The sequence below is a fragment of the Idiotropiscis lumnitzeri genome, chromosome 12 (assembly GCF_059441095.1).
Source record: "Idiotropiscis lumnitzeri isolate Australia: NSW breed Sydney's pygmy pipehorse chromosome 12, RoL_Ilum_1.0, whole genome shotgun sequence".
In the NCBI taxonomy this organism is placed as follows: domain Eukaryota; kingdom Metazoa; phylum Chordata; class Actinopteri; order Syngnathiformes; family Syngnathidae; genus Idiotropiscis; species Idiotropiscis lumnitzeri.
Window position 1 is genome coordinate 7,613,180 of NC_142402.1, and position 27,716 is coordinate 7,640,895.

Here is a 27,716-nt window from a genome sequence, read left to right on the forward strand (position 1 = left end):
CAGTGGATTTAAATAATACATTTAAAGCAACAAACGAACGAGTATTGTATCGAAGGTGTGCCCTGCCTTCCAGAAAGCAGCTTTCATTGGTTGCTTGTCACTTGTGCACACTTAGTGGGAGGAGAAGCACTTCACCGCTATGCGATTCGCGCTCCGTGCGCAAGTACGCGCAAGTCAGCCAAGAGGAAACATCCTAATCTAGTTTGATCATCTTGAGACGAAACAAATATTCACTTTTTGGGGGCTGAGCAATACGCATATTAAGGATATGTTTGCGGAACTTTCAAGGAGCTTTTTCCTTCTTCTGTCCTGCATGCTGCTGCAACCCGTGAGTAGAACTAAACACACAACTGACCTCCTTTTAGGAATGCTCACAGTGTCTGCCAATAAACGTTAGTCCATATGGAACTTTGCAGCTGCAATATGCACACAAGACGCAGGCGATTAGTGAACAGTTTGTTTTGGATGAATTGCGCGCCATTGTGACCTCAGGAGCTTGAGTGACTGAGAAAGAGGAACAGCACATTTATCTTCCTTCACAATGTTTGGTTTTAATAACTTCCTGATATTTTTTTAATCCCAACAATAAGGGATGGGGCGAATCTCCTTTTCCCCCTGATGGTGTTTTTTAAATTTTATTGTAACTTGCACATCGACTCAGTCAGCTCTGTGTTAGACTTCACAAACCTCCAACAGTCTGTCGCTGACTCATATGTGTTTTTATGCCCGGTATGGATCAGGGAGGATGTGCTGGTCGTCTCCCTACGACACCATGGCAACTGCCTCCTTTGTCTGTCTCCTCACTTGGTGGTTTCCAACATCCTTAGCTACATCAGTCTCCTGTGGAGAAGCATGTATGATTTATATGTGAATTCACCAGTCGGGCCAAACCCCAAACAGAGCACTTTGGTTTGAATGTAGACAGTGTTGTACAGTGTACACAAGTCTTAGGCCATCATTAGATATGCTTGTCAACAGCATAATGGCCATATATATATTTTTAAGTGTATTTATTGGATAAAAAAAAACACACACACGAATAGCACAAAAAGTGTGCGACCTCCCACTAAACTATACCAACTTATTTTTCAAAAGGAGACCTACTTCTTCAAATAATGACCTCTGCTCTCACTGGCCCGGTTTACCTGTTGGACTCTGATTGCTGTTAGGAGTCTTATCTGTGGGACTAGCAACAGCTACAGTTTATCATTCTGATTTATGTCAAAGAGAGACAACTCATCATCCTAAGTAATGGAAATAACTCCTGCAGAGGATCTGTGTCTGGCGGTTGTCCCCTTGTACATTCATCTCCGTTGTTGAGGGCACCTTGCAGCACTTTAAAACATGCAAACATAATGAATATTATGGTTGAATTACTGTCCGGAAATGGAATTTTGTCTTTTGCATATGCCAGATGAGAAAATTCACAGCTGCTCAGCTCTGGCTCATTTCAGGAGACAAATTGATGAGATTTCACCTTGATATGAAAAGCACTCAAAAATTGGTTTTCATCTCCTCACCTGAGCTTGAGTCATCATGCTGAGAATTATATTCTGTCTGTTTGCTTCACAGGTGTTTTCCATGCAGCATCAGTGCGACATGATGAAGGAGCTAGACAAGGAGAAAGATTTGTGTGAGGCTCTGATTGAGAACAGAACTTCAGGTATGGAATGCTGAACCTTTACTCTTGCCCTATCCTTCTTTGCAAATTCCACAGAATGTCAGGATGGAAGTGACAAAACCGGCTCAAAAGACAACAACCGCTGTTCAAACCACCCCTGGCATTATATCTTGCATGGTTGCACATACTTTTACTCCTGCTGCCAGACCCTCATCATGTGGGCTTAGCTCAAATTCCTAAATAAACTACACAGTTTATCAGAGTTTTGATGTTCAATAAGTGTCCGTTAAAGCAACGATATGGTGCAATTGTACCTCAAAATAAAATATTCCAAATCATTTTAGTTGCAAAGAAAAAACAGACTACATGTGCCAGGGAGAACCTGGCTCATCTATTACTCGACCAATCCACATACTTTGCTGGTCCAGAAGCAGCTATCGGTGATATTGAAGTTCTCTTGAGGAGTGAGCAGTGTTTTAAATGTTTACAAATGAGCTCATCGGAGGGACAGCCAATGTGACTGGAGATGTACTTTTTGGATACAAAGTTAAAGAGACCAGACTTCAATATTTTGGATCCATTCAGAGGAGAGATAGTGAATAAAGTTGATGAAGGCGGAGGAACAGGAAAAGAGAGATGATGAAATATGAGCATGAAGCTAAAATGCGCGATAACCTATGCATGTGAACTTAATTTGACCTTCTTTAAACTGCACATGTCCAGCTGTTCAGTTCTCATTAGGGTTAGGGTACATTTTACACAACTTGCTATTGTCTAACACAGAGTTGAAGAGCAAAATTCACCGCAGGTTTTTGAGCCGTACGTCGGCCAATACATTTCCGGGGACGTGCACTTTTCTGCCTTTCTGTGACTCTTCCAGTCTCTCTGTTGCAAGTTGCTGAAGACACCCCGTGACTGTGACAATAGCTGTTCGTTAGCTGGCTGGCTATTTCCTGGTTTGCGGAAGATGATTGAAGACGTTATGTCAGTATTGCATTTTTGTTTGTGGTCGTCGGTGATGGCTGTGATTGACTTGCAACCAAAAGAGCAAGCAAAAGCATAATAAAAATGGGAAAATGGATGGATGGGAACTATTCATGGTCTCACTGACCAGCATACTGAATTGTTTCTTCACTGGTTCATACTGAACTTCTCCACAAAGATGATGCTAAAATGGTTTCAAAGCCAATTCACTGTCTGCTCAAAGCTGGAAAATTGAACCGACCAACAGCAGCGTACCATTTTCATCCTGGTGAAGAGAGTCAAACTACCATAGTGACCCAAAACACCTCAAACTCAGAATATGCACATACAAATAAAAGTGTATTGTATTGTATTGTACAACAAAATTGGTTGAGTTTTTTTTTTAAAGCTCATTAGCTGGCTATTTACTATTCAAATGTGTTTACCTTATTATGGGCTTATTATGGTCTTATTTGTCTCATTCTTCTTCGTCTCACTCTTTCTTTCTTCTTCTCCACGAACTTGCCCAATGTGTCTTGTTTTATGCTGATAAAAGTCAGTCAATCTCACACACGTCGTGCTGCTAACTGTGACTTCTCTGTCGCAACTACTCCACACCTCACATAGAACATAACATTTCACTCACTCCGTAACATGAGCCAATCACTTTTGTGAGCACTTCAAGGACCACACAGAAAACATAAACTAACAAAATATTACCTAATACAAGTACGCACAGTTGGTAGTGGTGCTTTTGACGCCCTCTGAGGCAATTTTTGTCGTTTGCCCATTTGGCTGAGACCACATCACATGCATGGGCGCTGATTTGTGGGCTGCACCAAAGTCCATCCTTAATTGAATCAATTTTTAAAATTTGTCCCCCTCCTGGCCCCCACCCCAAAAATGGACGTCCTGCCTGGCTGGAGAGCCGGACCGTTTCCGCCCCCAGGGTGGACTGCCCAGCTCTGCTTGCTAACTAAAACACAGCAAACAAAATCATCAAAACAAAATCCCCCAGCTTTGCACTTTCATTCTTGATATACGGAGGTCGAAAAGCATTCAATAGAGGTTGTAGTTCTCTGCTCTCTGCCAAGGTAAAAAATAAAAATCCTAAAAATTTACCTTTTTAGAAATTTCAATGAAAAATCATGACATGGTTGTGTGACTCAGCTTATGCTGGAGCGTATAAGCGTATAAGCGTTTATATACTGTCCAATTTAAAACTGAACTAAAATGAATATTCCTTCAATGTTATTGAGGTGCAGCACCATCTTCTGGTTGGGGTGTGTCACTGCACCACTTGTCCCCAATGCACACGGACTGTACTATGAAAGTCCTCAGTCTTACTAGTAGACGGACAGACAGCTAGACTAACCGATCAATAATCCAGGCACGACCTCTCCTCTTAATGCTGTTTGTTGAGGTACAATTTTATTCAAAAAGACTGAATTCCTACCAGCGGATTAGTGGTTAGCAAATTGGCTTCACTGTCAAGAGGTCCCAGTCATTCTCTCCAAAACATCCCATCCATTCATTTTCTAGACGTCTTAACTTGTTCATGGTTGTGGGGAACTGAAGTTGATCCTTGCTGACGTTTGGCCAAAGGCGCACCTCATGCTGGATTGATTGCAAGTTAATTTCAGAGCACATGTAGAGACCGACAACTATTCAAACTCACGCGGTCCCCAAGTGGGAACTGAATCCACACGGCCTGCGTGGAAGTCAGGGGAATGGAACACGACACAATCAGTGAAAAAAAAAAAAAACTTTATTAGAAGCATACAGCACATAATTCTTGTTTTACTAAACAGTTGAGGTTAATTGCAGGCTTCGTCTCTTTGACACACTATAAAATCCATTCAAATACAGTAAACCATTTCATTTGCAGCTCATATTTCCTTTTCTTGATTCCCTCAAATGTTCATGCCATTATACCACCAGAGTAATGCTGTTAATGTCAGCCAGCTAAATGTGAAACACTTCGCCAATAAAATAATGAGCAGATGTAAGTTGATGTGCCGTGACCCAATTGTGTATCCTGAGATCAAATGCACCGTGGAAAGTCCCAGCCAACTGATGAATTCAAATCAGAGTGTGTAACAAAGGACAGGGAGCTTTTTCATTAGTCATGGTGGCAGCTTAGTGTTAACTAAGGTGATGCACTGTTATGGATCAGACATTCTGGCTGTCATGGGAACACTAATTCTGATGCTCAACAATGTGGATGGTACAAATCTTTACATATATCAGAAAGGGTTTTTAATTTATTCATCGTATGTGCGCCATCCAGGTTGCAGTGGTACGTGGGACAAGATCACCTGCTGGCCCAATGCTGATGTTGGAGAGGTGGTCAGCATTCCGTGCCCCAAATATCTCTTCTACTTCTCCAGGGAGATTCCAACACGTAAGAATCATGTACAGGATACTTCACCGTATCCTTAAAGGGGGAGTCCCGTCAAAATTTGTTTTGACAAAAACATGCTCTATGCGGCCCAACTTGACTTAACACTATATCCTGATTAGCAGCAAATTCCACCCATTTGTTTCCATTTTGCCAGTTGCTGCCATTTTCTGAATTTGGTGATGTGATGTTCTCAAGCTGAGTTGTGATTGGTTGTTAGCAGAGCTTTGAACAACTTTGATGTCATTTCCAAAAATAAATTAAAAAATAGGGCCCATATTCTTACAAAATCGAGACATACAAATTACTGTATTGTACTTTAGGATGCATGTTGACAGAGATGCAATTTAAAGTATTTATTGAAGATCAGCGATATGCATCTCCTTCTTGATCACCTTCCTTTTTCTAATAGCTGTTTCAGATGTTTGCACATCATACAACAAACGATGTGGGATGATGACAAGTTACGTTATCTTTATGGTTGCTGATACCCCACCCAATATATCACAGTATTAAATCACCTGGCATGATAGCACAAAATCATATAGAGTAGAAAATATTTCTCATCTCAATTCTGTACATCATCCTGTCATTAGAGACGCGCTTGCGTGTTTATTTATCCATTTATCCTGCTGTAATGCCGTTTCAGCCTCATGGGGACGTCGCTAATTATGTGGGAGTGACACCACAGAGATTTGAATGCTTTGTAGAGCAGTGTGTTTGAGATTAGTCCCACTGAGGTTTGCATGTATTGCAATTTGTCATTAAGTATCGTGCCTACTTTCTTCTGTGCAATTATGATCAAATTATGCTTTTCATCTGTAGGAGAGGCCTCCATTTGGTTTATTACTCTTGAGAAATTAGCCTTTAATTTGGTGTTTTACAAGTCCTGGTGTGTTGTTTGTATGATGCGTTTATGAAAAATCTTTCAGTAACGATGGCTCAAATAAACGTGATCAGAGAATAATTGCGGCTTTGTGCTGCTATTTAATGGCCTTTTAAATCCATTCAGTTGTATAATTCCCAAACACGTATATGGACATAGTTTGACTCTTTTTCGGTTAGATAATAATAATGATGACTCATATTTAAGTGGTTGCACCTCACAATGAGGCTGTTTCTCATAGGCAATAAGCAGAAAAAAAGAATCACAATAATGAAAAGTGAAACACATTAGGATAATAGTTACAGTACAGTTTATAATTGACGCACATCATAAATGCATTGAAAAAAGCTAAATGTAACCCCCCACCAGTTAGGGTTTTCCACTAAAGAAAAAAAGAATAAATAAAAAATATAAATCCTTTTAAAAACGTGTTTAAAATGCTGGATATAGAAAAAATCCACAAATTGGTCAACACAGAACACAACACAAAAAATAAATACGAAATGTTAGCCACATTAAAAGCAAATAATCAGGCGTGATCGAATTACGTATTGCCAAATACAGAATGACATGATATTATGTGATAAATATGTTGCAAGTCCTAAATGGAGAAAAAGTGGCTCCTGGCCGTTAAAATTCTGACCAATGACCCGTTTCCTTCTCAGTGGGCCTAATGTTTTTGGTGAATAGTAAACATAATTTATACATATAAAAATATTTGTTATAGAGAAGAAAACAAGTGTTAGTCATATAATTTACTTCGGTTCAAATTTGAAGTATTAATTATTAGTCAACAGTGGTCAGGTTTGTGCAAAGGTTCAGACTTTATGCTGCACTGCATTTAAAATGTCTGATCATAACATGCCCATTTGCTTACAGAAAAACAAAACACTAGACATGTCAAGCTGAAGGCTTTAAATGGTGACCCCAGCAGAGACGGACGGTCAAATTGGGGGTCGTTGGTCTGGCAGCGCATCATGTGCTGCTTATGATGGGGAACAAGCAGGAAAGCCACGTCAACTGAGGATTAATCACCAGCATGTGAAAGGTTCAGTGCTGCAAAGAGGAGTTTCCCGGGTCGCTGATACGACCCAGATGGGAGATAGAAGGACCTGAGCTTGAAGCAAGTTCCAGGGAAAATGGGAAAAGATGAACAATCCCCAGTTTGGAATGGAAAGGAACATTTTACACATATGTCAAAAGAGCAGCGACTCAAATTAGACAAAGGGAGCCTGGAAAGAGAGTAGCGGGTGGATGGGAAGTCAACTTAATTATGCTGTAAATCAACAAATCATTGCAGCACTCTGCTGGAGGAACTTGCTGTGCTCAGGTTATTTTGGGAGGACTTTGATTCAATACATTCTGTGGCAGTTGGATGACAACCTCGAGCATTTTATTTAACGAACTTTAATGCATTCAATCGAGTTTTTCCAACGCACTCAGTTGGAGAAAGTGACACTTTGCGCGAGTCACACTCGAGTTAACGTTACAAAGCATGGGACCGCTGACACTCAGGACCCAAATCATAAACGTAGCCGAGATAGAGAGGTTCCCATTCTCAGTTCTTCTATACATCGTTATTCTAACACAAACCCGCAACATTGCATCGCACCCCGTTGCCAAACTCAAGATTATTTTGTGCCATCATGAATGAGCTGGAGCTAATCATTTGTTTGGTTGTAGAATCTTCCCGCATGAGAGGTGAGGTTATAAAAAGCCTCATGAAATCAAAACGATACTGGGTGATTAACTCGTTTGAGCTCATCTTGTTGTCGTATATGGCACAGACTTGGGGGATGATGAAAGCATTCTTCTGGCAGCCCCTCAAACATGCCAAATCCAGCGGGTGCACGGGCTGGAACAGCAGGGGCTTATCATCTCCTTTGTGTCTTGTCATGTTGTTTGAGAGAGCTAAATCTCCCTCTTCTCAGGTATTTGTGAGTCCAACATATTTTAATGCCAACAATTTTCTAAGAATTGGATTGTCTGTCATGTGACATCTCGGGCTGCATTTGATAATGGCTGTGGAGTGATATGGTTGGGAAATAAATGGAATGTCCCCCATCTAGATTTGTAAAGCTGTTTTTTGCAATCTTCTATATTTGCTGACATCTGAAAAAAAAAAAAACTAATTTGTCAACATGCTGCATATGTATGTTTATTGCATAGTACTCAACGCCCATTTCATTTTTTGCGTCTTATCCCTAGTTACATAAATAGATACATCTCATCAGTTTTGAAAGAAGGGATTCTAATCTAATTATTGTCTCATTTAAATTCTGATGCATTGATCGTCACTTGAGAAAGTCAAACTGCATGTGTCTTCAAGAAATGACGTCAATTTAGGTGCTTCTTCACCGTGTTGACTCTCAAGTCAAGATAAATTCAATCTGTACAATGGACAGACCATAGAAGTGTTTCCTTACAGTTGTATATGTTGAGGGATGTAAGTGTGTGTATACATGGGGGACTTGTGTACATACGAATGTACTGTGTATATTTGCCTAGGTTTGCTTTTCCGAATGTTATACATTAACGGCTACATTACGCCGCCGTCACTGTGTGACCTATATCACTGCAAATTTCCCATTTGTGGGACTAATCAAGGTCATCCTTTTCTTATTCTTATACAAAAAATAGCCTGTACAAAGGCCACTAAAATAACATAGTAAAGCTCTTTGAAGAAAAAAAAGTATCTAATGTTGGATATACAAATAATTGTTCCAGATTGATTACCCACTCATTCATCAAGTGTGGAATTAATCGAGCAAATAAATATTTCGTTCTCTGTCCATTTCTGAAACATTTGCAAAACTGTGGAGCTGACTAACAACTTTTTATTTTCATTGCAAAGCCAGTAACACATGCCCAAAACAGTGACCTAACTATATGCCGTCCCCAACAAATTTTCCAAAGTTGAGTATTTTTTTTTTTTCAGATGAATGACGCTTTCTTTCAAGAATCTCCTGATTTATACGATTCAACTACATTCCAGTGCAATCCAAGTTCATGTAGTAAAATAAATTATAGTTTATTTGTTCATACATACCAAAAAAATTAAACATCTCAAAATGATTTATTTACGATTCTGGCTGCGGGCTTCCTGTGTGGAGTTTGCATGTTCTCCCTGGGTACGCCGGTTTCCTCCCACATTCCAAAAACATGCATGGCAGGTTGATTGAACACTCTAAATTGCCTTTAGGTATGAGTGTGAGCGCAGATGGTTGTTCATCTCTGTGTGCCCTGTGATTGACTGGCAACCAATTCAGGGTGTCCCCCGCCTACTGCCCAAAGATAGCTGAGATAGGCTCCAGCACCCCCCGCGACCCTCATGAGGAGAAGCGGTACAGAAGATGGATGGATGGATGATTTATTTACATCAAGAGACATTATTGGCTGGAAGCCTTTTGTGAAAATGGCTCAATACCCAGAATGTGTTCGTCAAGATGAATGTGCTGTGATGAAAGCCCCATTACAAGCTTTCCAAAGCGGTCAAAGTAGAGGAAAAAAGCAAGTAGATCACATCGGCAACAGAGGAAATTTGGCGTTCAATGCTACGGTTATGGGTGGTTGGTGCCATTGTAATAAACACCAACTTTTTCTTGACAAGAATATGTTCTGTGTAAGTCCACTAGTGGAAAATGGCGTTATGATTAATATTGCATTTGTAGAATATGAGTTAAACAGCAAAATCCACCCATTTTTATCCATCTCACAGGCAGCCATTTTGTCACTTCCGTAGACTAAAAATTAACAAAACGTAACTAATATTCTAATTTTCCACAAATGCAATATTAATCAGAATGCCATGTTTAGACTAGTGAAGGCACATCGACTATGTTATAGAAAATACGATTTTTGGGTTGACGTCCTCTTTAAGCCCTGTGCTTACTGTCAAGGCCTTTTTACAACGGAGGTCTTCGTAGCAACGTGTGCGCTCGTTGGCTAAAACCTGCATCAGTCTGTCATGCTCGCCGGTCGGCGAGGAGGGAGGTGGACCCAAGAATGCGGGGAAGCCAGGCATAAGGGTAACTTAAAGGGGAATTTATTAAATTAATCAAGACGAGGACAAACAACGTGGCGTGGACAAACAAACGTGGCAGGGTGCAAAATAACAAAGGCAAACTAAACGTGACAAAACTGGGTCGAGGACGAGAACAAAAACTGGGACGAAGTACAAAGGGACGTGAGCGAGGGCGAGAGCAAAAACAAGTACGTGAACGAGATCAAGGCGAGAGTCGTAAAGTCCGTGAGGCAGCAACAGGGAGCAAGCGGGATAATGATCCGACACTGGGTTGATGGCATGGGAAGCTTAAATAGTCCGGTAATCAGGGGAGCAGATGGGGATCAGGTGTGTGATGGGTAACGATGAGCAGATGCGTGACTGGTGAGGACGAGTGCTGAGGGGGGAACGCCCCGAAAGCAAGCAAAACAATAACACAAAAGCATGGAGCGTCCAAATTATAACACAAACCCTGTCATGCCCGACGCGGATCATGACACAGTCGCCCCCAGGCCAGGAAATAACCTGGTTCAGTCACTCTGTACATACACATGGCCGATACTCTCCCATGTCAGTCGGCCACTTGGGGATGCCATCAGTGCATGAATGACATAATCACAGAAAGAAAAATACCCAAACATTATTTTTATTGGATCACAACTGGTAAACAATAGTGGAACTATCAGCAAAACAAATATACAAAGATACAATATATAGTATGTGGCAGCTAAGATGAGGGAAAATTGGGAATGTGGAGCCTGATATCCAATGCAAGGTCACATCCTTCCAAAAAAAAAACAAAAAAAAAAATGGAGGAGCTCAGAAGTGCATGTCAGGGACACTTATTATTTCAACACTAGCCAACAACCGCGCGCATGGTCAAATCAACTCAACTCTACAAACTGAGGCTTTAATCACGGACAAAAAAAAAAAAATACAGTGAGTTTCAACAAGTTCATCAAGAAAAGTGGCTTGAGTTGATTTTCGAAGAGGCTTGATGAAATGTGTCCACTTTTATAGCTTTTAGTGAAGCAGAAAATGCAGACAGCTTCAAATGTACGATGAGCGCTCCATACTCAAAGCCCAAAGTCTGGATGAAGCTTGAAAATGTGTGTCTCAGCCATATGATTTTATTTAATTGATGTAGAGAGAGGGAGAGAGAGAGAGAGAGACTGGCAAACTTGTCTTTGTTGGCATTTTTATAAAAGAGACACTCGTGCAAAAAGTCTGTAGACGCCTTTCAAAATGGGGAAAATGCAGTCGTCCACTTGTGATTTTCCGCGCACCAAAGATTCTGCCTGCATTACAACTCCTTGTTCAGCAATACTTGTTGGCAAGACCACGAGCCATGACAAATTCCCGAGTTTCAGATTGCCTTTGTGGCCACGCAAAGCTTTCTGGTGTAACGTCTCCCACGTCACTTACTTTCACCGAACTGGGAATGCATGCGGCAACATTTTTAATTGTGTTGCACATGACAAGCGCTGAGAAGGACCTGCTGGCTAGTTTTCCTGAACATGACATGAAAGTCCATTGTGTGTTCGATTCCCTTAGAAGACCACTTAACTTGCCAGGGAAAGTTTCAATGGCACTTGAACAAGGAAGATTAGCAGTTTCTAGGCCAGAATTTGGAACAAAGATGGTGAGTAAACATATGTTTTTGCAATTAATTTTTTGTTTTCTCACATTCATAACAAATTGCACACTTTGAATTGCTATCACAGAAACAGTTAATTGACATCAGCATTGAAGGAGGAAGCTTTTTACACTCCAATAATTTTGATGTTAAATGCTACAATCAGCCTCTGTTGTATAAAACATGCTTTCTTGCTGAAAAGGAAGATTTTTGTTGAGCCATTTTCTATTCCAGAAGATAATTAAATAGCAAATCCCAAGACATGCAAGCCACTATCATCAGATCAATAGTTATTTGTCCTAATCACTTTAGGTAAAGCTCCACAGAAGAGAAAACTATACTCAAAGAAGACCAAGTTATATGACTGTGAGAAACAGTTAATGACTGAACCAAAGTCTCTTAAGGCTCTGGACTCGAAAATAATTGAATTCTACATTTATAACTGCATTACAGCCAGGAAAAGGAGTGTGAATCGTGTGAAACTGGGTTCAATAAAATTTATTTTCAAAACAAGTTTTGTGTGTATTGTTATGAATAAATTCATCAAATCAAGGAAAAGTACAGACTATAATAAATTCGACCTGGTCTACATCAACCATTTGACCTGATTTTTCATCATGCCAATTCATACGTGAGCAAGTTTGCAGCCTCCCCAAATACATGAATTGCTTGCTTGGGTTCGGCTCTCTTCCTCCATTAGTTAATTTCGAAGGCCATGTATGATATTCCCCTCATGGGATTAATAAAGGATTTATTTCTCTATTCTGTCCTCTTGGCTCGTGTACTTTCTGAGCTTCGGTTTTCTGTCTGATGAGCACCGGTGTGTTGTGAGCTCTGTAGTCTAACTGGCCAACTCTTCTCAGTCAGATGTACGTGAACCTTTGACTTGTAGCCCCACAGGCTGGGCAGAGTAAAAATACCTCACTGCCCGACTGATTTCCTGGGCTGTCTTTCAATTCGGAGTAATTAAGAGACAGATAGAGGCAAATGCATGTGGGAACTGTCCTGGTATCTTGGAGCCGCCGGGACTGCTGATCCCCTTCAGTCATACTTCCCATTTCCTTTTAGCATTTGGAGGCATTCCAGTGAGAATGCATCTCTGTGCGACATAATTAAGTGTGAGCAAATGTGATGGTTGTTTTCCTTGTGACTCACACAGCTGCAGCCAACACACAATATTGAAATGAACGCCTGTCTTTCGTTCTGCTCATTAGGTAACCTGTCCAAGACCTGCACTGAAGATGGCTGGACTCCGATTAGCATTGACTCCTATATAATGGACTGTGGCTATAATCCCAACAGCACCGTGGATGATGACGATACGGTCGGTGTGGCGACCCGAGTTGGTGTCGTTTCACATTACTAGCGACTAACTAAATGTGTCTTGCAGGGAGACTTCTTCGGCGCCGTCAAAGTTGGTTACACCATCGGTCACAGTGTGTCGCTTATTTCTCTCACCTTCGCCATCATTATTCTTTGCCTCTTCCGGTAAGGAGATCATCGAGATGCTTCTTAATAGCAATCAAACACTTTCCTACCCTCCTGCCCCTTGAATGTGATCAAATTCACCTCATTTCACATCTTACTTCCTGAAGTTTTACAGTGTTTTTCACGTCGGGTGACTTACATCTCAATGCTGTTGCAACCTTTGTCAAACAAAGAAGTACGCTGAAAGCAGCTATAAAGTCCAACCACTTAGTGAGAGCGCTGGTGTTGTTCATAGCATGACCTTCTGTTTGCACACAGAGAGTATGTGTGTGCATGGATAAATGACACAAGCACGAATCATTACAGTAAGTGGCCAGGGGGGTGTGGCCACTAATAAACACATCACTGTTCTCAGCCGTGTGCGCATTTATGTGCAGGGTTAAACAACAAGGGTTGTGTTTACTTCTCACTGTTCTAAAATGCCAATGGTTTGGACTATGGAGGTCACACACAGGATATGAGCAGTGTTTTCTGTTAATATTGGGCAGCTGGATAATGTTGTGTGGGATTGCATCCATTAGACAGACAGAATTACGCGCTGTGGGGTTAAAACAAGCACATATCTTAGTTTCTAGCCTAATGATAACGCAACACATGATGGGACACACCATAGGTAGGGTAAAGGTCAGTGTCTTTGTAACGGTGCTACAACACTTAAAGCAACGGATATTTGAACACAAAACAGTGGAGCAACAGATAAAATAACACTACTCAAGGGCATGTATTCTTTATCTTCAGCAAGGAACGACGTTGAGGAGATGGGACGTTATGTTTTTTTAACATTCAAAAAATGTGTACACATGCATGCTCAGACACACACAAGCACACACATTCGCAAAATAGGAATTTCAGTAATGGATATTAGCCGTTAAGCTAGTCTGTAGCACCTTGGCTTTAATATTGAAGTCTCTCGCTCTCTCATTGCAATTCAAAAGGAAAGCGATCGTGTCTGACCACGTCCAGTGTTTCCTGGCTAGAATACCATCTAACAATATGAACAGTTACCTGGTTAATAATATAATATAATCTATTACATATCTAATGAAAATTATATGAGTTTAACACTTCTGTAGCTTTGCAATATCTCAAATTTTGACTTTGTTTATTTTAGGAGTGTTTCAGCTCCCCCCAAAATGGGCTAGATACACCTATGGCTCCAGCCTAAGTGGGTGATTTTAAAAACATAATAAAGACAACGCCCAGCAAATTCCCAAACGTGCAAAACTGTGCTCATACTGTCACGAAAATCAAGATATGCCACTTTTTACAACCCTGCGCACTGTCTATAAAAAAAGAGCCCCATGTACACGTTCAATTTGTGTTGTTCCAGGAAACTGCACTGCACAAGGAACTACATCCACATGCATCTCTTTGTGTCGTTCATTCTGAAGGCCATCGCCGTCTTCATCAAGGACGTCGTTCTGTATGACGTTGGCGAGACGGACAGTTGCCATTCCTCCGTGAGTCAATTATCAAAACACAATTTAGTCTTACTCAACTCAGCCAACTCTTAAAGTTGTTCCGCTCTGATCGTGACTGCCATTAATAAATGATTCCCTGACATGAATACGTTGTGTTGAAGTTTGCTCAACTTGACTCTGGGTGTAACAATGTTTACCAAGTCCTCTCCACTCCTAACAGTGTTCCCCATTCATTTGTCCAGCAGGATGTTGTGAGAGTTCTTATTTGCTGAACATTAAGCCTGAACCTTTGTCAATAAATCACATTCAGTTCTGCTATGCTCTTTTTGTTCACTTGACGCCGCGCTATGATCAGAAAGACAAACTATGCGAGAGCACGGTCAGTGTAAGGAGTTGACGCTACTGGTTTTGGTACTGTGTAATGTAGGATGGCCACTATTTTATCTTCATGCGACAGATCAGGTTACCGGCGTCAGATGTGTGTCTCACATCTTGTTCCAGTAGAAACCATTGCTTACCTGAGTTGATTAGATCTGCAGGCTATAAATCACCTTTGCAAGCCATAATGTTAGAGCTGAGATATTTCCTCCTCCGGGTTCGCAGATTTTCCCACTTCAAACACAGCTGCTCCCCGTCTCCGCCATTTGTTAACATTCCGAGTCGAATGAACAACATTTTAGTGGAGACCATTTCACAATTTACAATTCCGTCTGTCAAAACACTGTGTAGAAAACACAGAAAAAAATATCACGACAACAGACCAAATTCTGAATTAAAAGTTTGTTTTAAAACAACAACATTTTGTCGCTGCATTCACAAGCCACAACATTAAGTAGACTTGCCCAATCTAATGAGATGAGTTTTACCAGAAATTACCCCAAAAAAATAAAAAACACTTTTCAGATTATGGTCAAAAATATTTCTAGTATTTAATTGTAATTGTAATAAAATTGTCTATGTGGGGGAAGTAAAACATTTGAATATCTAAAAGCAATATAAAAATAAAATGCATGCCAAAATACAAAAAGACAATTATCCTTGGACTTCGAAGTGCATCTAATAGTGATTCCGTTTAGTATGAATCATCTTTGAAAACTGAATTTTGCTTCACTGCCTGCTTTCGCATCAGTGCTGGCTGAATAATCTTGTGTTGTTATCATTTCCCAAAATAAAGCGCAGCTGTCACCAAAATGAGTTCAGAATAATTTCCTGTTCACTGACTGCATGCAACTTTGGATCTTTTTATTTTTTTCAGGTGGGTTGTAAGACAGTGGTGGTCTTCTTCCAATATGGGATCATGGCCAGTTACTTCTGGCTGCTGGTAGAAGGCCTGTACCTCCATGCGCTCCTCGCTGTCTCCTTCTTCTCGGAGAGGAAGTACTTCTGGTGGTACATCCTGATTGGCTGGGGTATGTCGAGTCAGACAGATGTCTCACCTTTTTCCGTAGGTTACGCAATCCCTGCATCAACTGCTTTTCAGGTACATTGCCCAAGCGAATGCTTGTTTAGGTTAGACGACCGTCATCATATGTCAGTGGATGATTTGATGTCGATGCTCAAGGGTGATACGGTGCCTTCATTTGCATATGGATCAGTATTGGTTTAGTTTGGTCTAGAGCACGCGGCTGCTGTTGAAAACAAGCCATTTAAGCAATTGATGTTACCATAGCAGACATAACAAGCATGAATACCCATCAAAGCAATCAGGCACTCGGTGGCTCCGTTTTGAATATGGGCTTGGACCTTTCTCTGTGGAGTTTTTACATGAGTTTATGTGTTGTTTGTGCTAGGTTAATTTGAGAATTTAAATTGTTAATTAGTGTTAATGTGAGTGTGAACGGTTGTTTGTTTGCGTCTTGCGATTGGCTGGCAACCTCCCTATTGTGTGCAAAGTCAGCTTGTCTCGACTGCACTCACTTGTGACGCAGAATAATGTAAGCTGTAGCAAATAAATTGATGCGTTTTCATTTTGAACTAAATATTTTCTTTGTTGGCCATTTTCACTACACCATTGGAATAACTCATAAATATAGTCATAAATATGCCAGAATTGTAGTGTCTGCAAAGAGGAATCGTGCTAAGCATACCCAAAACACAGTATTTCAATCACTCACATTCATAACCTATAAAGTCATTTAAAAGGTCGTCGCCATGTTTGGTTATTTCCACATATTGGGACACGTCTAATAATATATTCATATCTGTCGTTTGCAGTGGCTCCAACCATCTTTATCTCAGCATGGGTGATTACAAAGGCTTATTTAAATGATCTTGGGTGAGAATAATCATGATCTTTGTCTTTGTCACGGTCTGTTAGGGAATTACGTCAAATCTATCATTAGCACCCTCGAAGAACAGTAAGTCTCTCATCTGTAGAAAAATCTTTTGCATTTTTAGCATGTATTTTATAGCGTAGTTGACTGTTTTTGTCGTGCTAAATTCGCATATTGTGTTCCTAAAAATACTTTTTTTTTTTGCATGGTTTTTAAATGACAAATCATAACGATGATAAACGGCCTTAGCGCTTGCATCATCTTGCCAAATTATTAGCGCTATTTTGTGTTTGAGTAGCAACTATTACAATGGATGTAAAGATGCTCACATTGACGGTAGTAAAAGGATTAGCAACATTTATTTCCTGACTATGTTGTCTTTTCTGGCAGATGCTGGGAGATAATTGATGACAAACCTTGGTGGATCATCAAAACACCCATTCTCGTAACCATTCTTGTGAGTGACATTTACTACACAGCTCTAAACAACGGAGTTATATTTAGTTGTCTGCTACTTTCTTGGCAGGTCAACTTTTTCCTCTTCATCTGTATAATCCGGATTTTGAGACAGAAGATGAATTGTCCTGACATTGGAAGAAAGGAATCAAATCAGTACTCGTAGGTTTTCAGTACATGTGAACTATCTTGAAGCACAACACACAAACATTTTTCAAAAACACGATATCAAGTCATACTGTATCATATTATTTATTTTTAATATTTTTAAATTACATGTTGGTTGAATTACAGATTGAATTTACCTAGAGGTTCAACTGTAATTATAAACACAGTCGTTGAGGAATACTTTTTTCTCCCACTAATAAGAAAACCTTAAATGCTTTTGGAATTTCTAATGTAACATTTTTCCTGCCGTTATAGTTTGACGGTGTACAGCGCAAGTGCTTGGTGACCTCTGTTTTCCCGACTCAGATGTGGCTCAAGCGTCTCTTCATTTGAACCCTTTGTCCCCCCAGGAGACTGGCTAAATCCACACTGCTCTTGATACCGCTCTTTGGGATAAACTACATCATCTTTGCCTTCATCCCGGACCACATTCACCCACATCTGAGGATGGTGTTTGATCTTATCCTTGGGTCATTTCAGGTAAACATTCATATAATGTACAACACACAAGGAGAGAGCCAAGGCGTGTCTGGTCGAGACAACAACACATAAAATAAATTGCAATAAACAAAGGATGAAGCAGAAAATGGTGGACCATGTCTTATTTTGTAAGATTCCCCACCAAAAATTTAATTTACACGCAAGTAAATTGATGGTGAGAGCAAAGAACATGATGGAGTACTAAAGATGGAAACCATCACTGATTAATAGCTGCTTTAGAAAAGAATGTTATCTCCTGGGAAATTTTCTCTGAGATCCAACTCTCTGTTATGTGAGCCTCAAATTGGTCCTAGTCCTAAAGACATTATTCATTAAAAAAAAAAAATATATAAAAATGAGCCTCAGCAGTTGAAATATTGGCAACATATTCTCTCTCCTACAGGGTTTCGTAGTTGCTGTCTTGTACTGTTTCCTTAATGGAGAGGTAAGCAAAGACAAAAATAGCTGCCTAAAATGTTTACTGGCCTATTATATCACTAACTCACCAATTTGTCAGAACCATCTCGCCACTATGTTTTCTCTACCTCCTGGTCTCCCCTGCAGGTACAGGCGGAGATTAAGCGTAAGTGGCGCAGATGGATGTTACAGCGCTTCCTGGGTGCAGACACCAAGTACCAGCAGCCCTCCATAGGCAGCAATGGGAACAACTTTAGCACTCAGATCACCATGCTACCCAAATGCAGCCCCACTGCCCGGCGAGCATCTGCTTGCCAGGAGCACTTCTCAGCCATCTGACACGGAAAGGCATCAACTCGGCTCGGCACATACCGGGAGGGTGACATACGGAAGCAGCGCGTTTAGATGTGGGTGTCCCTCAAGGTCAGGACGGCCTCTTAGCTTCATGTCATTCTTTCAACTCGTTGTGAAAGTGTGTAACATTTTTTTTTGTTCAGTGATGTGCATCTATAATGGAAGACAAGTACAAATGATAGTATGGTAAAACAATATTTCGAGAGCATTGTACATTGATATTAAATAATGGGTGGATGGAAAGCGAGATGAACCTGAGTCCTGAAAAAAAAGGAGGCTATCTACTTAAGACAACTCGGTCTATGATGCACATGCACTTAATCTAATAGCCCATGTTGTTTTGTTTAGTAAGAAATCCATTGCATTTCCAACGTACTGGACCTTTTATCCAGCCCAAGGCATTTTTATGAGACATTCTTGCCGGATCACATTCCACAGTATAGAGACTGATAAAGCTTGTGCATCTCGGATTACCGAGACTTTTACGTATTATCCTGGAGTTGTGCCATTTGGTCTTTCAAGCCGCACGAAGGACTTTGTTTATGGGCCCACAACACATCACGTTGGATGTTATTATGTGTTAACAATGATTAATGTTTGTTATTTTTACCATATGGTTAAGTCCTGAAGTATCTGGACAGCCTTCATTTCCCCCATGGTGCCACGCTGGCTAAGTGGTTCTCACGTCCGCTCACAGTTGTGAGGTTGGGGCTTTTCTTTGGGTACTCTGGCGGCATCCCATATCCCAAAATAATGTATATTATATTAATTGAAGACTCTTAATTGTCGAATTGGTGTGATTGTGAATTATTGTTGTCTCTCTCTGTGCCCTGCCATTGGCTGGTAACCAAAGTGCTCTCGTCCAATGTCAGCTGGGATAAGCTCAAGCTCACTCATGACCAGGGTTCTAAATTCACTTTTTTGATCACCAGCCATTGAGGCTGGTAACCCTCGGTCAATCAGAATTTCCACGAGTCAGTCATGATTATTATTATTTTTAAACTTTAGCACTGATAGTTTTATCTACCTCCCTCATATTATCTCCATTTGTTTCTATCATTCTAAACTGGAGTGTAAAATATCGACATTCGTACAGCCAATGGGCATATGAAACATCATATTTATCGGAAATGTATGAGTCACTGCCACGAGTACAAATGACTGAGAACAACATAGTGTACATGGTGTAGGTTTGGGTATCATTTGAATTTGAACAATTATGGTTCCTTGTTTTGATTCTGGTTCCAAACGATTCGCACAGAGATGGGCATCGTCAGTCCGGTGAGTCCGTCAGTGAGCTGCCGTCAGTATTTCAAGGCAGCCAGTCCATCCGAGTTGTCAGCGACCGCCAAACGGCGTCGAGAACCGACTTTCTGGTCCTACGTCACACGCAGGTGCCGCACACCTCATATGCAGCCAAATACATGAAAAATAGAAAATTAAATCTGTGTTGTATTATTCCCCAGATTGATTCATTTCCCCCATGACCACACTGTGCTTGTGTGTGTTTGTCTGTTGTTTTCATTTATTTATTTTTTTTCTTTATTTGGCTGCGTGTCTGTTTGTGCGACACTTGTGTGTGACATGGAAATTACACTCTTGACGCCTATTGGCTGTCGCCAATGAGGGACCGACTGGGCCCACCGGGTACTGACGATTCTGCTTTTTACCTATTTTAGCTGTTATTTTCCTCCAACTATAAGGTATATATAAAAGAAAAGATAAGCTTCATATGCATTTACCTGCACTGATTAATTGGTTTAGTTTTTATTTAAAAGATGTGAAAGCAGCCCTTGCGTCCTCTGATTTTTCCGTATTTGGCCCTTCAAAGTTTGGACACCCCTGGCTTAAATGGCGATGCAAACCAGTTTGTTGGGGATGAACTTCCTGAACTTGTCTACGATTTTATTTCTATTCACGGCACTTTTTTTTTATAGACTCCACTATGATTTTCTCACAGGGTTATTTTTAAACGAGTAATGGTCATATCACATTTATGCACTTGAGTTTATAAGTTATTAATTTTTTACTCTCCGTAGCCCTTTATTTTTGAGAACCTCATGAAAATAATTTCACATATGAGTGTGACTTATAATGTAGACAGACAGAAGCAGAGCAATTTGATAACCCATTTCAGAAGAGCAGCGGGTTCAGTGAGTGTTTACAATGTGTGGACACACACGCTTATTTGGTATTGGAAATATCGCACATATTATGTGCTGGTTATTTGCATTTGAGTTGACCCACTGTATAATTGTTAGATGTGGCAGTGTTGGCAATCGACGAATTTTTCTTTTGCGCAATAAGAACTGATTGTTAGTGTTGCACTGAAGTGACACTTCTTTTAGTTTGACAAAGTTACGCATTGCTTGTGATCTGTGCCGGGTGCACTCGCATGAATATGCGCACTTCTTCCTTGCTCTCTTCTTTCGCTCAGCGGATGAGGCAACATAACAAGGAAACAGAAATGTAAAATGTGAACGAATTTTAGTCGCGGATCCAATCGATTCTCGAGACTCGACCGACACGATTGCCTCATGCATCACTAACCATACTGACAACTTTTATCAACACTCGCCCAAAAGTTTTAACCCGCATTTGTTCCTTTGCCATGTGTTATTCTAGAACCCTGACCATGACCTTAATGAGCACATACAGTTTATAGACATGCATGGAGAGATGGATATACTTTAGCTATATACTCCCACATGGGTTTACCGTATGAAACAATAATTGAAGTGTCGACTTTCAACTTTAAGAGCTAGGTTTCACAACAAAAAGGCATTTATTCTTGATTGAGGTATTACAAACAAGTTCCTGAGAGCCACTCAGTGAGTGTCTCCATATACACTATACGTACATATAGTATGTCCATTCCAGGGTATGGTCTGCTTTTCGCCAAAGTCAGCCTCTTAATCCTGAACAACACAAGACATACAGAAATGGATGGATGGACGGATAGATTGAATTAAAATATGTTCAGTGGCGTGGCACGGGTGAGCAACCGATTAGCATGTCTGCCTCACAGTGCAGAGGTCCAGTATTTAAATCTGGGCTCCAGCCTTCCAGTGTGGAGTTTGTATGTTCTCCCCGTGGCTCTCAGGATCGTTATCAAGCTGCTGCAGAGCTTGCTGGTGTGTTGATCATTTAAATTAGGTGTGATGGAGAAAGGATACAACTAAAACATACAGGATACCGACCCTTGACGACCGGAGTTTGACATCTGTGTTATATGGTAACATACGGTAACCTGCTAAATTTGGTTCAGACTTTATCAATAAAATATCAGCATTTTGACAGTCTTGGAGTGGCCGTTGGATTTATCAGTCAACTAAATTAAACATTGAGAGGATGCTTCTGCAGCTGCTACTGGGCTTGTTTGGTAAAGAGTCACAATGATTTCATTCCTCTAAAGAGCATGTTTAATGCCACATCCTGCTCAGTTTACATAAACTCACTGAAAGTACCTCAGACTAAATGTCTCTCACACGCAGTCTCACACATTCATGCACGCATGCACACACACACACGGATACACACAAATCGTGCACAAAGGATATTTGTAAATAAGGAGAAAGTGTCAATTTATAGCATGTTTTATGGTGATGCCTTCTATGCTCAGGTGTCAACTGGAAATCAATGTTTACATTTAAGACGACATATTGTTCACTCCCGGTGTTTGCATTCTGTCAACAATGAGTGTTTCTTTAATGTGGTCTCCTGTAAATAATGTGTAAATACTGTGGACTGTACAGTATGTTGAATTTATGAAACAAAATACCTGTGGATGATGAATAAAACAAAAAACATTTGTACTTGGGATTTATTTTTCAAACTCATCATGCAAACACTCTTTTGTTTTATTTCTGTTGTACAAAGTAAATGTAAGGACGGATATATGTGTAAATCAGCTTTTATAAAATGTATATTTTCCTTTTAATTTCCATTCTCTGAGTCATCCTAAGTGACAAACCTCTGTGATGTGACATAATCTGTACACTGTCTCGACTAACAATGCATTGTCAGTGTTCCATTTATAATTTGTTGAGGCGCAAAATGTTGAGGTGGACTGGAACAATGGTGGCGCCCTCTGCATAGACAATCTCACGTAGAATCCCAGTCCAGCACTTTTCTGTCTCATCATATCTGCGGGAAAGATTCACATTTTAAGAACATCCTCAAGTTTACTACGCGGATCAACAATCCTTTAATCATTAACCAGAGAGAAGTCTATGAATCAAACGCAGTAAGGTCATGCATGGCAAATGAAACCATTGCATTATTACACTTACAATCATAAAATATAGGCAGAACTACAAGAAATGTTGGTGTCCTGTGTTGTGAATACTGACTACATTGAGGCACTGAAGTGATGAATCAACAACAAATGACCTCTGTTGAACTTACTGCAAGTTTTAGCTGCTGATGGATGCCCCCCCCCCCCCCCGGTTCATATAAAATCAACATAAAATCAGTATAATTTGTGGTCATATAACTGTGTTTCATTTCATTGGAAGGTAGAAGATTAGAATGTACAAAATTATTTTGATATGAAGAATTAGAATCTTAGTGGTCTTATGTGTTGTCAGACATGTTTTTCATAGTTTTTGGACAAAGCCTGCCAAAGGGACAAAGCCAAGGGGATAAACTCTGGATATTTTAATGCAGGGGTGGGCAAACTTTTTGATTGGTGGGACACAATGGATTCTAAAATTTGACAGCGGGGGCCGGACCAAGAGCAGATGGATGGAGCGGTTTGGTAACCTCACCTCATCGGAGAAAATAATATTATATTTAATTAAAATGAAAGTGAACAAAAGCATTGCCACAATATATGTCTTTGAAAAACCACAGTATTTAGAAAATAAAACATTAACAAGGTTTATTAATTTAATTTTTTTCAAGTTCAGCGGGCCGGATTCAAACGTTTCATGGGCCACATGTGGCCCCCGGGCCGTAGTTTGCGCAAACCTGTTCCAATGAATACTCTACTGTACTGATACTCTCCTACTTCATTTTTCCGATCTTTCATGAAATGAGGGAGTGTGACATTATGTGGTGAGGCTTTCTTACCTCCAGATGTCGGTCATTTCTGTTGGGACAGGCTCCTGACTCGTCTCACTGGGCATCATGGCAAAACCGCCCACAGCATACAGGAAGCCCCCCATGGACATCAGACTGAGGGAGCTGCGCTCCTGAGGGAACTCGGTAAACTCAGACCACCTAGACAACACACATATCGAGAAAATGGTATTCAATTCAATTCAGTTTTATTTATAGAGCGCCAAATCACAACGCAAGTTGTCTCGGGGCACTTTCCACATCGACAGGTCAAAGAGCACACTCCTCACGTATTTAAAGATTAACTGAGCCCCAACTAAATTAAACGAAACTAAAACGCCCATCTTAAAGCAGTTGACATATTACGGTGACACAGTCAGAGGTAATCTTCTATTTTATGTGATGATCATTTGCTACTATTTCCGTTTCATGAGTCATTTCACATACGTGGACAGATGCTTCACCTCATAATAAAAGCTGTTGTCTTACTTGTTGCTGGCTATGTCATAGACCTCCACAGAGTTGGTGAGACCCGTTTCGGTAACTCCTGTCACAACATAAATCCGATCCTTGTGGACTTCAACACCAAACAGGGAGCGGGCTGTCTTCAGGGGGGCCAGTTCCTTCCATTCAAACTTAGTGGGGTTGTAGACACAGACTCTCCTCATGCACTTCCTGTATCAAAACATTTGAGGGGAGGTTAACCTCTAAAAATTCTAAGCAAGAATATGTTTTATGTAGCCCCACTAGTAGGAATATGGCATTCTGGTTGATATTGTGTTTGTGGAATATGAGTTAAGGAGTAAAATCCATCTTTTTTTGTACATAATGGCGGGTTACTTTTTTATTTATTATTTTTATTTGTATTACACAATATAGAAAGTGCTTTGTTACAGCTCCAGCTGTTGTGAAATGCGCTGTATAAATAAAGTTTTATTGTATGATATTGTGTGTATCGCTGTTGCTCAGGGCTCAACTAACGACCAATCCTGGATCAGCTAAAGAAAACAGGTGGGCCGTGATTGGTCGTTACCTGAGCCCTGAGCAACTGGGAAGTCATTTTCAGTCGACAGAAGTGACAAAATGGCCGCCCCCTGAGACGGCTAAACACAGATGGATTTTGCTCCTTAACTCATGTTTCACAAACACAATATAAATCAGAATGCCATGTAAAGGCTTATAGAATATATAATTGCAATTGTTTTTTTGGGAGTTGACTTCCCCTTTAATGTCAAGAATTAAATGTCAATTAAATTGTGTGGTATGTTCTGCATATCAAAGGAGTGTTTGACTAAGCATATGATTTAAGATCTATTCCAGTTTTGTAGCCAAAGCATGCATTTAAACTCCTGAATCCATAAAATATGGGAATTTTGAGAGAGGCATTCTGCTTGGGTTGACTTCCCCTTTAAAGATAAGCTACTGGGTTTCCTCCACTTTTGACCCAGCAGGACAAACAATCCTGATGTGAAATGAAATGTTACAAATACATATTATTGCTCAAGAATATGAACAAGACTTACTTGCTTTCTGATTTCCCACCAATAACATAGACAAGCCCTTTGTGTGATACAGTTCCATGGCCATACACGACATATGGAAGAGGGTCTGACTCCCCCCATTTGAATGACCTGGAAAAAAAAGCAGCCCAAAAAAAACTACAATTGCTCCTTTAGAATAAACTTTCACTGAATTAGAGTTGTAACCCAAATTCTGTGAGCTATTGTATCCATGGTTATTTATTCAGTGTTGAGGGGATAAAAAATTTGGTACTTTTGATAAAGAGAAAAAGGAAAAGAATAACAGATATGTAAGGCTTTCTTTGTCCTACTTTGAGGAAACTTTTTTTTTAATTATTTTTTTTACGGAAGTGAGTGGATAGCAGTAAAGGCATAAAAGAAGAATAGGACTATGACTATACAGTAAATATTACAACAAAAAAAAACAACCATTTTTTTTATAGTGCTTATCCATTTTTTGGGTCATGAGTGAGCTGGAGCTTATTCCAGCTGACTTGACCTTAACCTGGACTTCTCGCCAGCCAAAACAATGCCATTTGTGTCAAATAGTCACAATAAGCCCGCAACTATGCATAAATAAGTAAAATCTAAAAACCCACATTTACAAAAACCTGCAATAGTTAGATTTTCAACATCACTGTCTGTACTTACTGTCTGTCATAGATCATGACTGAGTCCAGAACGTGCTCCCCTTCTTTCAGTTCTTTTCCTCCAACAACGTAGATGGAGTTCTCCACTTCTGCCATCCCAAATAAGCAACGAGGGTTGGGTTGTGAGGGCATCCCTAACCATTCTGAACTTACTGGGTCGAACTGGGATTGACATTAGTGATGCAAAAGTGGGAAAATAACATTCATTGGAAATAAGCATTGATTGTTGACAATTCAGAATGTCTAGCGGTCTCTAAATTGAAACGTTACCTGTAAGAAGTAAGAGCTGAAGGGTTCATCTTGGTTCTCTTCGTTGTAGAGAAGCCCGCCCACAACAAACACCTGGTTCTCTTTGGTTACCAGACTGCAGTGGTTCTTAGGAATTTCTCTGGAGTCTGACACCACAAAGCACTCATTTCCAATTGGTTCGTAGGCCACAGTCCCTGTTTCACTGATCATGAGTAGCAAGTCCATCTCAAACATCCCAAAACGGAGGTTGTTGTTGAGTATTCCTGGCAGATAACCCTCCTCATCCTGCTCACGTTCTTCTCCCCCAGTCCTTTCCAACTTGGGTTTTGGGAGTCGACCTCTGTGAGCGTCCTGAACCAGATCCAGTTCTTTCTTGATCTCCTGGTTGAGCCGGATGTATTGATGATGTTCTACTTTTTCTTTAAAGTAGTCCAAAGGCATCAACCTGAAGCGAATGCAGTGTAACAATTCTGGCAAATCCTCTATCCTTTTTTTCTCATCGTGTCCGATCCAGTCCATCAGCGATTCAAACACCAGTTCTTCCCGCTCGACATTAAGAGAATCTGAGTTGAGGATGAGGGCCAGCTCAGTCGCAGCGAGCTGCAGAAAATCCTGGTCCCTGATTACAACCTGGAAGCGTTGACAGATGAACTCCTGAGCAGTCAAGGCAAGCCGAGGGCAGTCCAGCAGCAACCCCAACCTGAAGATTGCCAAGCAGTTGCCGAGCACCAGCTTGTCTTGAAGGTAGGACACACAAACAGAGAAGATGGACGGGATCTGGTACATGTTAGCAACCATGAAGATGTCCTGGACGTTCTGTTCTGTCAAATTAATGTCAGAGGTGTAGAGGTAGCGCAAAACCATCCCCATCGTGCCAGGCTCTACATCTTTAAGGATTATGTCACGCGTCTTGCTCTCTTCCAGGTCAGACAGGAACATAGCCTTGAAGAAGGGGCTACTGGCCGCTAAAACCAAGCGGTGGCAGGGGAACTCCTTATCCTTGACTTTGAGGACGCAGTCCACAAACTTGTCATTCTCCAACAGGTCACACAGTCCATCTTGAAGAAGCGTTTGCTGGTACATCCGAGGCTGCTCTGTCGGGTCTATGGGCAGAGCAGCCATTTTGTTCTGCTACCGTATCCTGGTTTTGCAGGAAAGAGAAAAGAGGGTCTACTCATTCCCTACAACTGAACAGGACTGTCAGCGCTCACATCTAAGATCATTCTGCTAAGCCTTCACTGGTTGGCTGCAGCTGTCAGTGGCTGTCTCTCATCAGGAGTATTTATAGACAGGAAACTCTCAGTGCTGAGGAATCCATATTGGTGGATCGAAAAGGGGCGGTAAGGGCTAGGGGACCCTAAGCACCCATTCACCATTTGGACCCTCACGAACAGCTGAACGCTGAACCGTGGATAAGATTTTATATACAGCAGAACATGTCATCGGGAAATAACTAGGATGTTTCGTCACAGGCAGCCAAAACAGACTCAAAAAGAAAAAAACAGTAAGGGTTAAGAAGAATATTATCATACGCTAAATCGGCTATTGGAAGACCATTGTCATATAATAGACACCAATGACGGAAAAGGTATACTCTATAAGGAAACCAAGTTGACGGCGATATGTGTGAGTGTGTCTTCTTCCTGGCCTCTAAGAAGGTGCCCTTGCG

The 27,716-nt window shown here is 40.7% G+C and overlaps 2 protein-coding genes across 3 annotated transcripts; one reads left to right on the forward strand and one right to left on the reverse strand.

Moving 5' to 3' along the window:
* The first annotated feature begins 188 nt into the window (after positions 1-188).
* On the forward strand, positions 189-22,807 carry LOC148325678 (vasoactive intestinal polypeptide receptor-like). Of its 2 annotated transcripts, XM_088312057.1 has the most exons (13): positions 189-328; positions 1,573-1,663; positions 4,875-4,988; positions 12,725-12,834; positions 12,901-12,998; positions 14,329-14,458; positions 15,675-15,828; positions 16,634-16,694; positions 17,083-17,149; positions 17,219-17,310; positions 17,667-17,796; positions 18,200-18,241; positions 18,361-22,807. In XM_088312057.1, exons 1-13 carry the CDS (start codon positions 269-271, stop codon positions 18,550-18,552), a joined length of 1,341 nt encoding a protein of 446 aa, XP_088168183.1. In that variant the 5' UTR covers positions 189-268; the 3' UTR covers positions 18,553-22,807. The 2 variants fall into 2 exon arrangements, with proteins under 2 accessions (XP_088168183.1, XP_088168182.1); XM_088312056.1 differs by having other exon boundaries at positions 17,083-17,310.
* On the reverse strand, positions 22,205-27,225 carry LOC148325679 (kelch-like protein 40a). Its single transcript, XM_088312041.1, has 6 exons — positions 26,069-27,225; positions 25,800-25,960; positions 25,152-25,259; positions 24,118-24,303; positions 23,641-23,790; positions 22,205-22,713 (listed from the first exon to the last, which is right to left on the reverse strand). The coding sequence occupies exons 1-6, from the start codon at positions 27,167-27,169 to the stop codon at positions 22,602-22,604; spliced, it is 1,818 nt and encodes a 605-aa protein (XP_088168167.1). The 5' UTR covers positions 27,170-27,225; the 3' UTR covers positions 22,205-22,601.
* Positions 27,226-27,716: the final 491 nt, after the last annotated feature.

Bases quoted from the DNA above. Each gene is read 5' to 3' on its own strand.
- LOC148325678 (XM_088312056.1), top strand. From the start codon at position 269: ATGTTTGCGGAACTTTCAAGGAGCTTTTTCCTTCTTCTGTCCTGCATG. The intron at 329-1,572 runs GTGAGTAGAACT...TTTGCTTCACAG, and splicing joins CCTGCATGCTGCTGCAACCC to GTGTTTTCCATGCAGCATCA. The intron at 18,242-18,360 runs GTAAGCAAAGAC...TCTCCCCTGCAG, and splicing joins ACTGTTTCCTTAATGGAGAG to GTACAGGCGGAGATTAAGCG.
- LOC148325679 (XM_088312041.1), bottom strand. From the start codon at position 27,169: ATGGCTGCTCTGCCCATAGACCCGACAGAGCAGCCTCGGATGTACCAG. The intron at 24,304-25,151 runs GTAAGTCTTGTT...GTTTTGATACAG, and splicing joins GGTGGGAAATCAGAAAGCAA to GAAGTGCATGAGGAGAGTCT. The intron at 22,714-23,640 runs GTAAGAAAGCCT...TCTTTCCCGCAG, and splicing joins GAAATGACCGACATCTGGAG to ATATGATGAGACAGAAAAGT.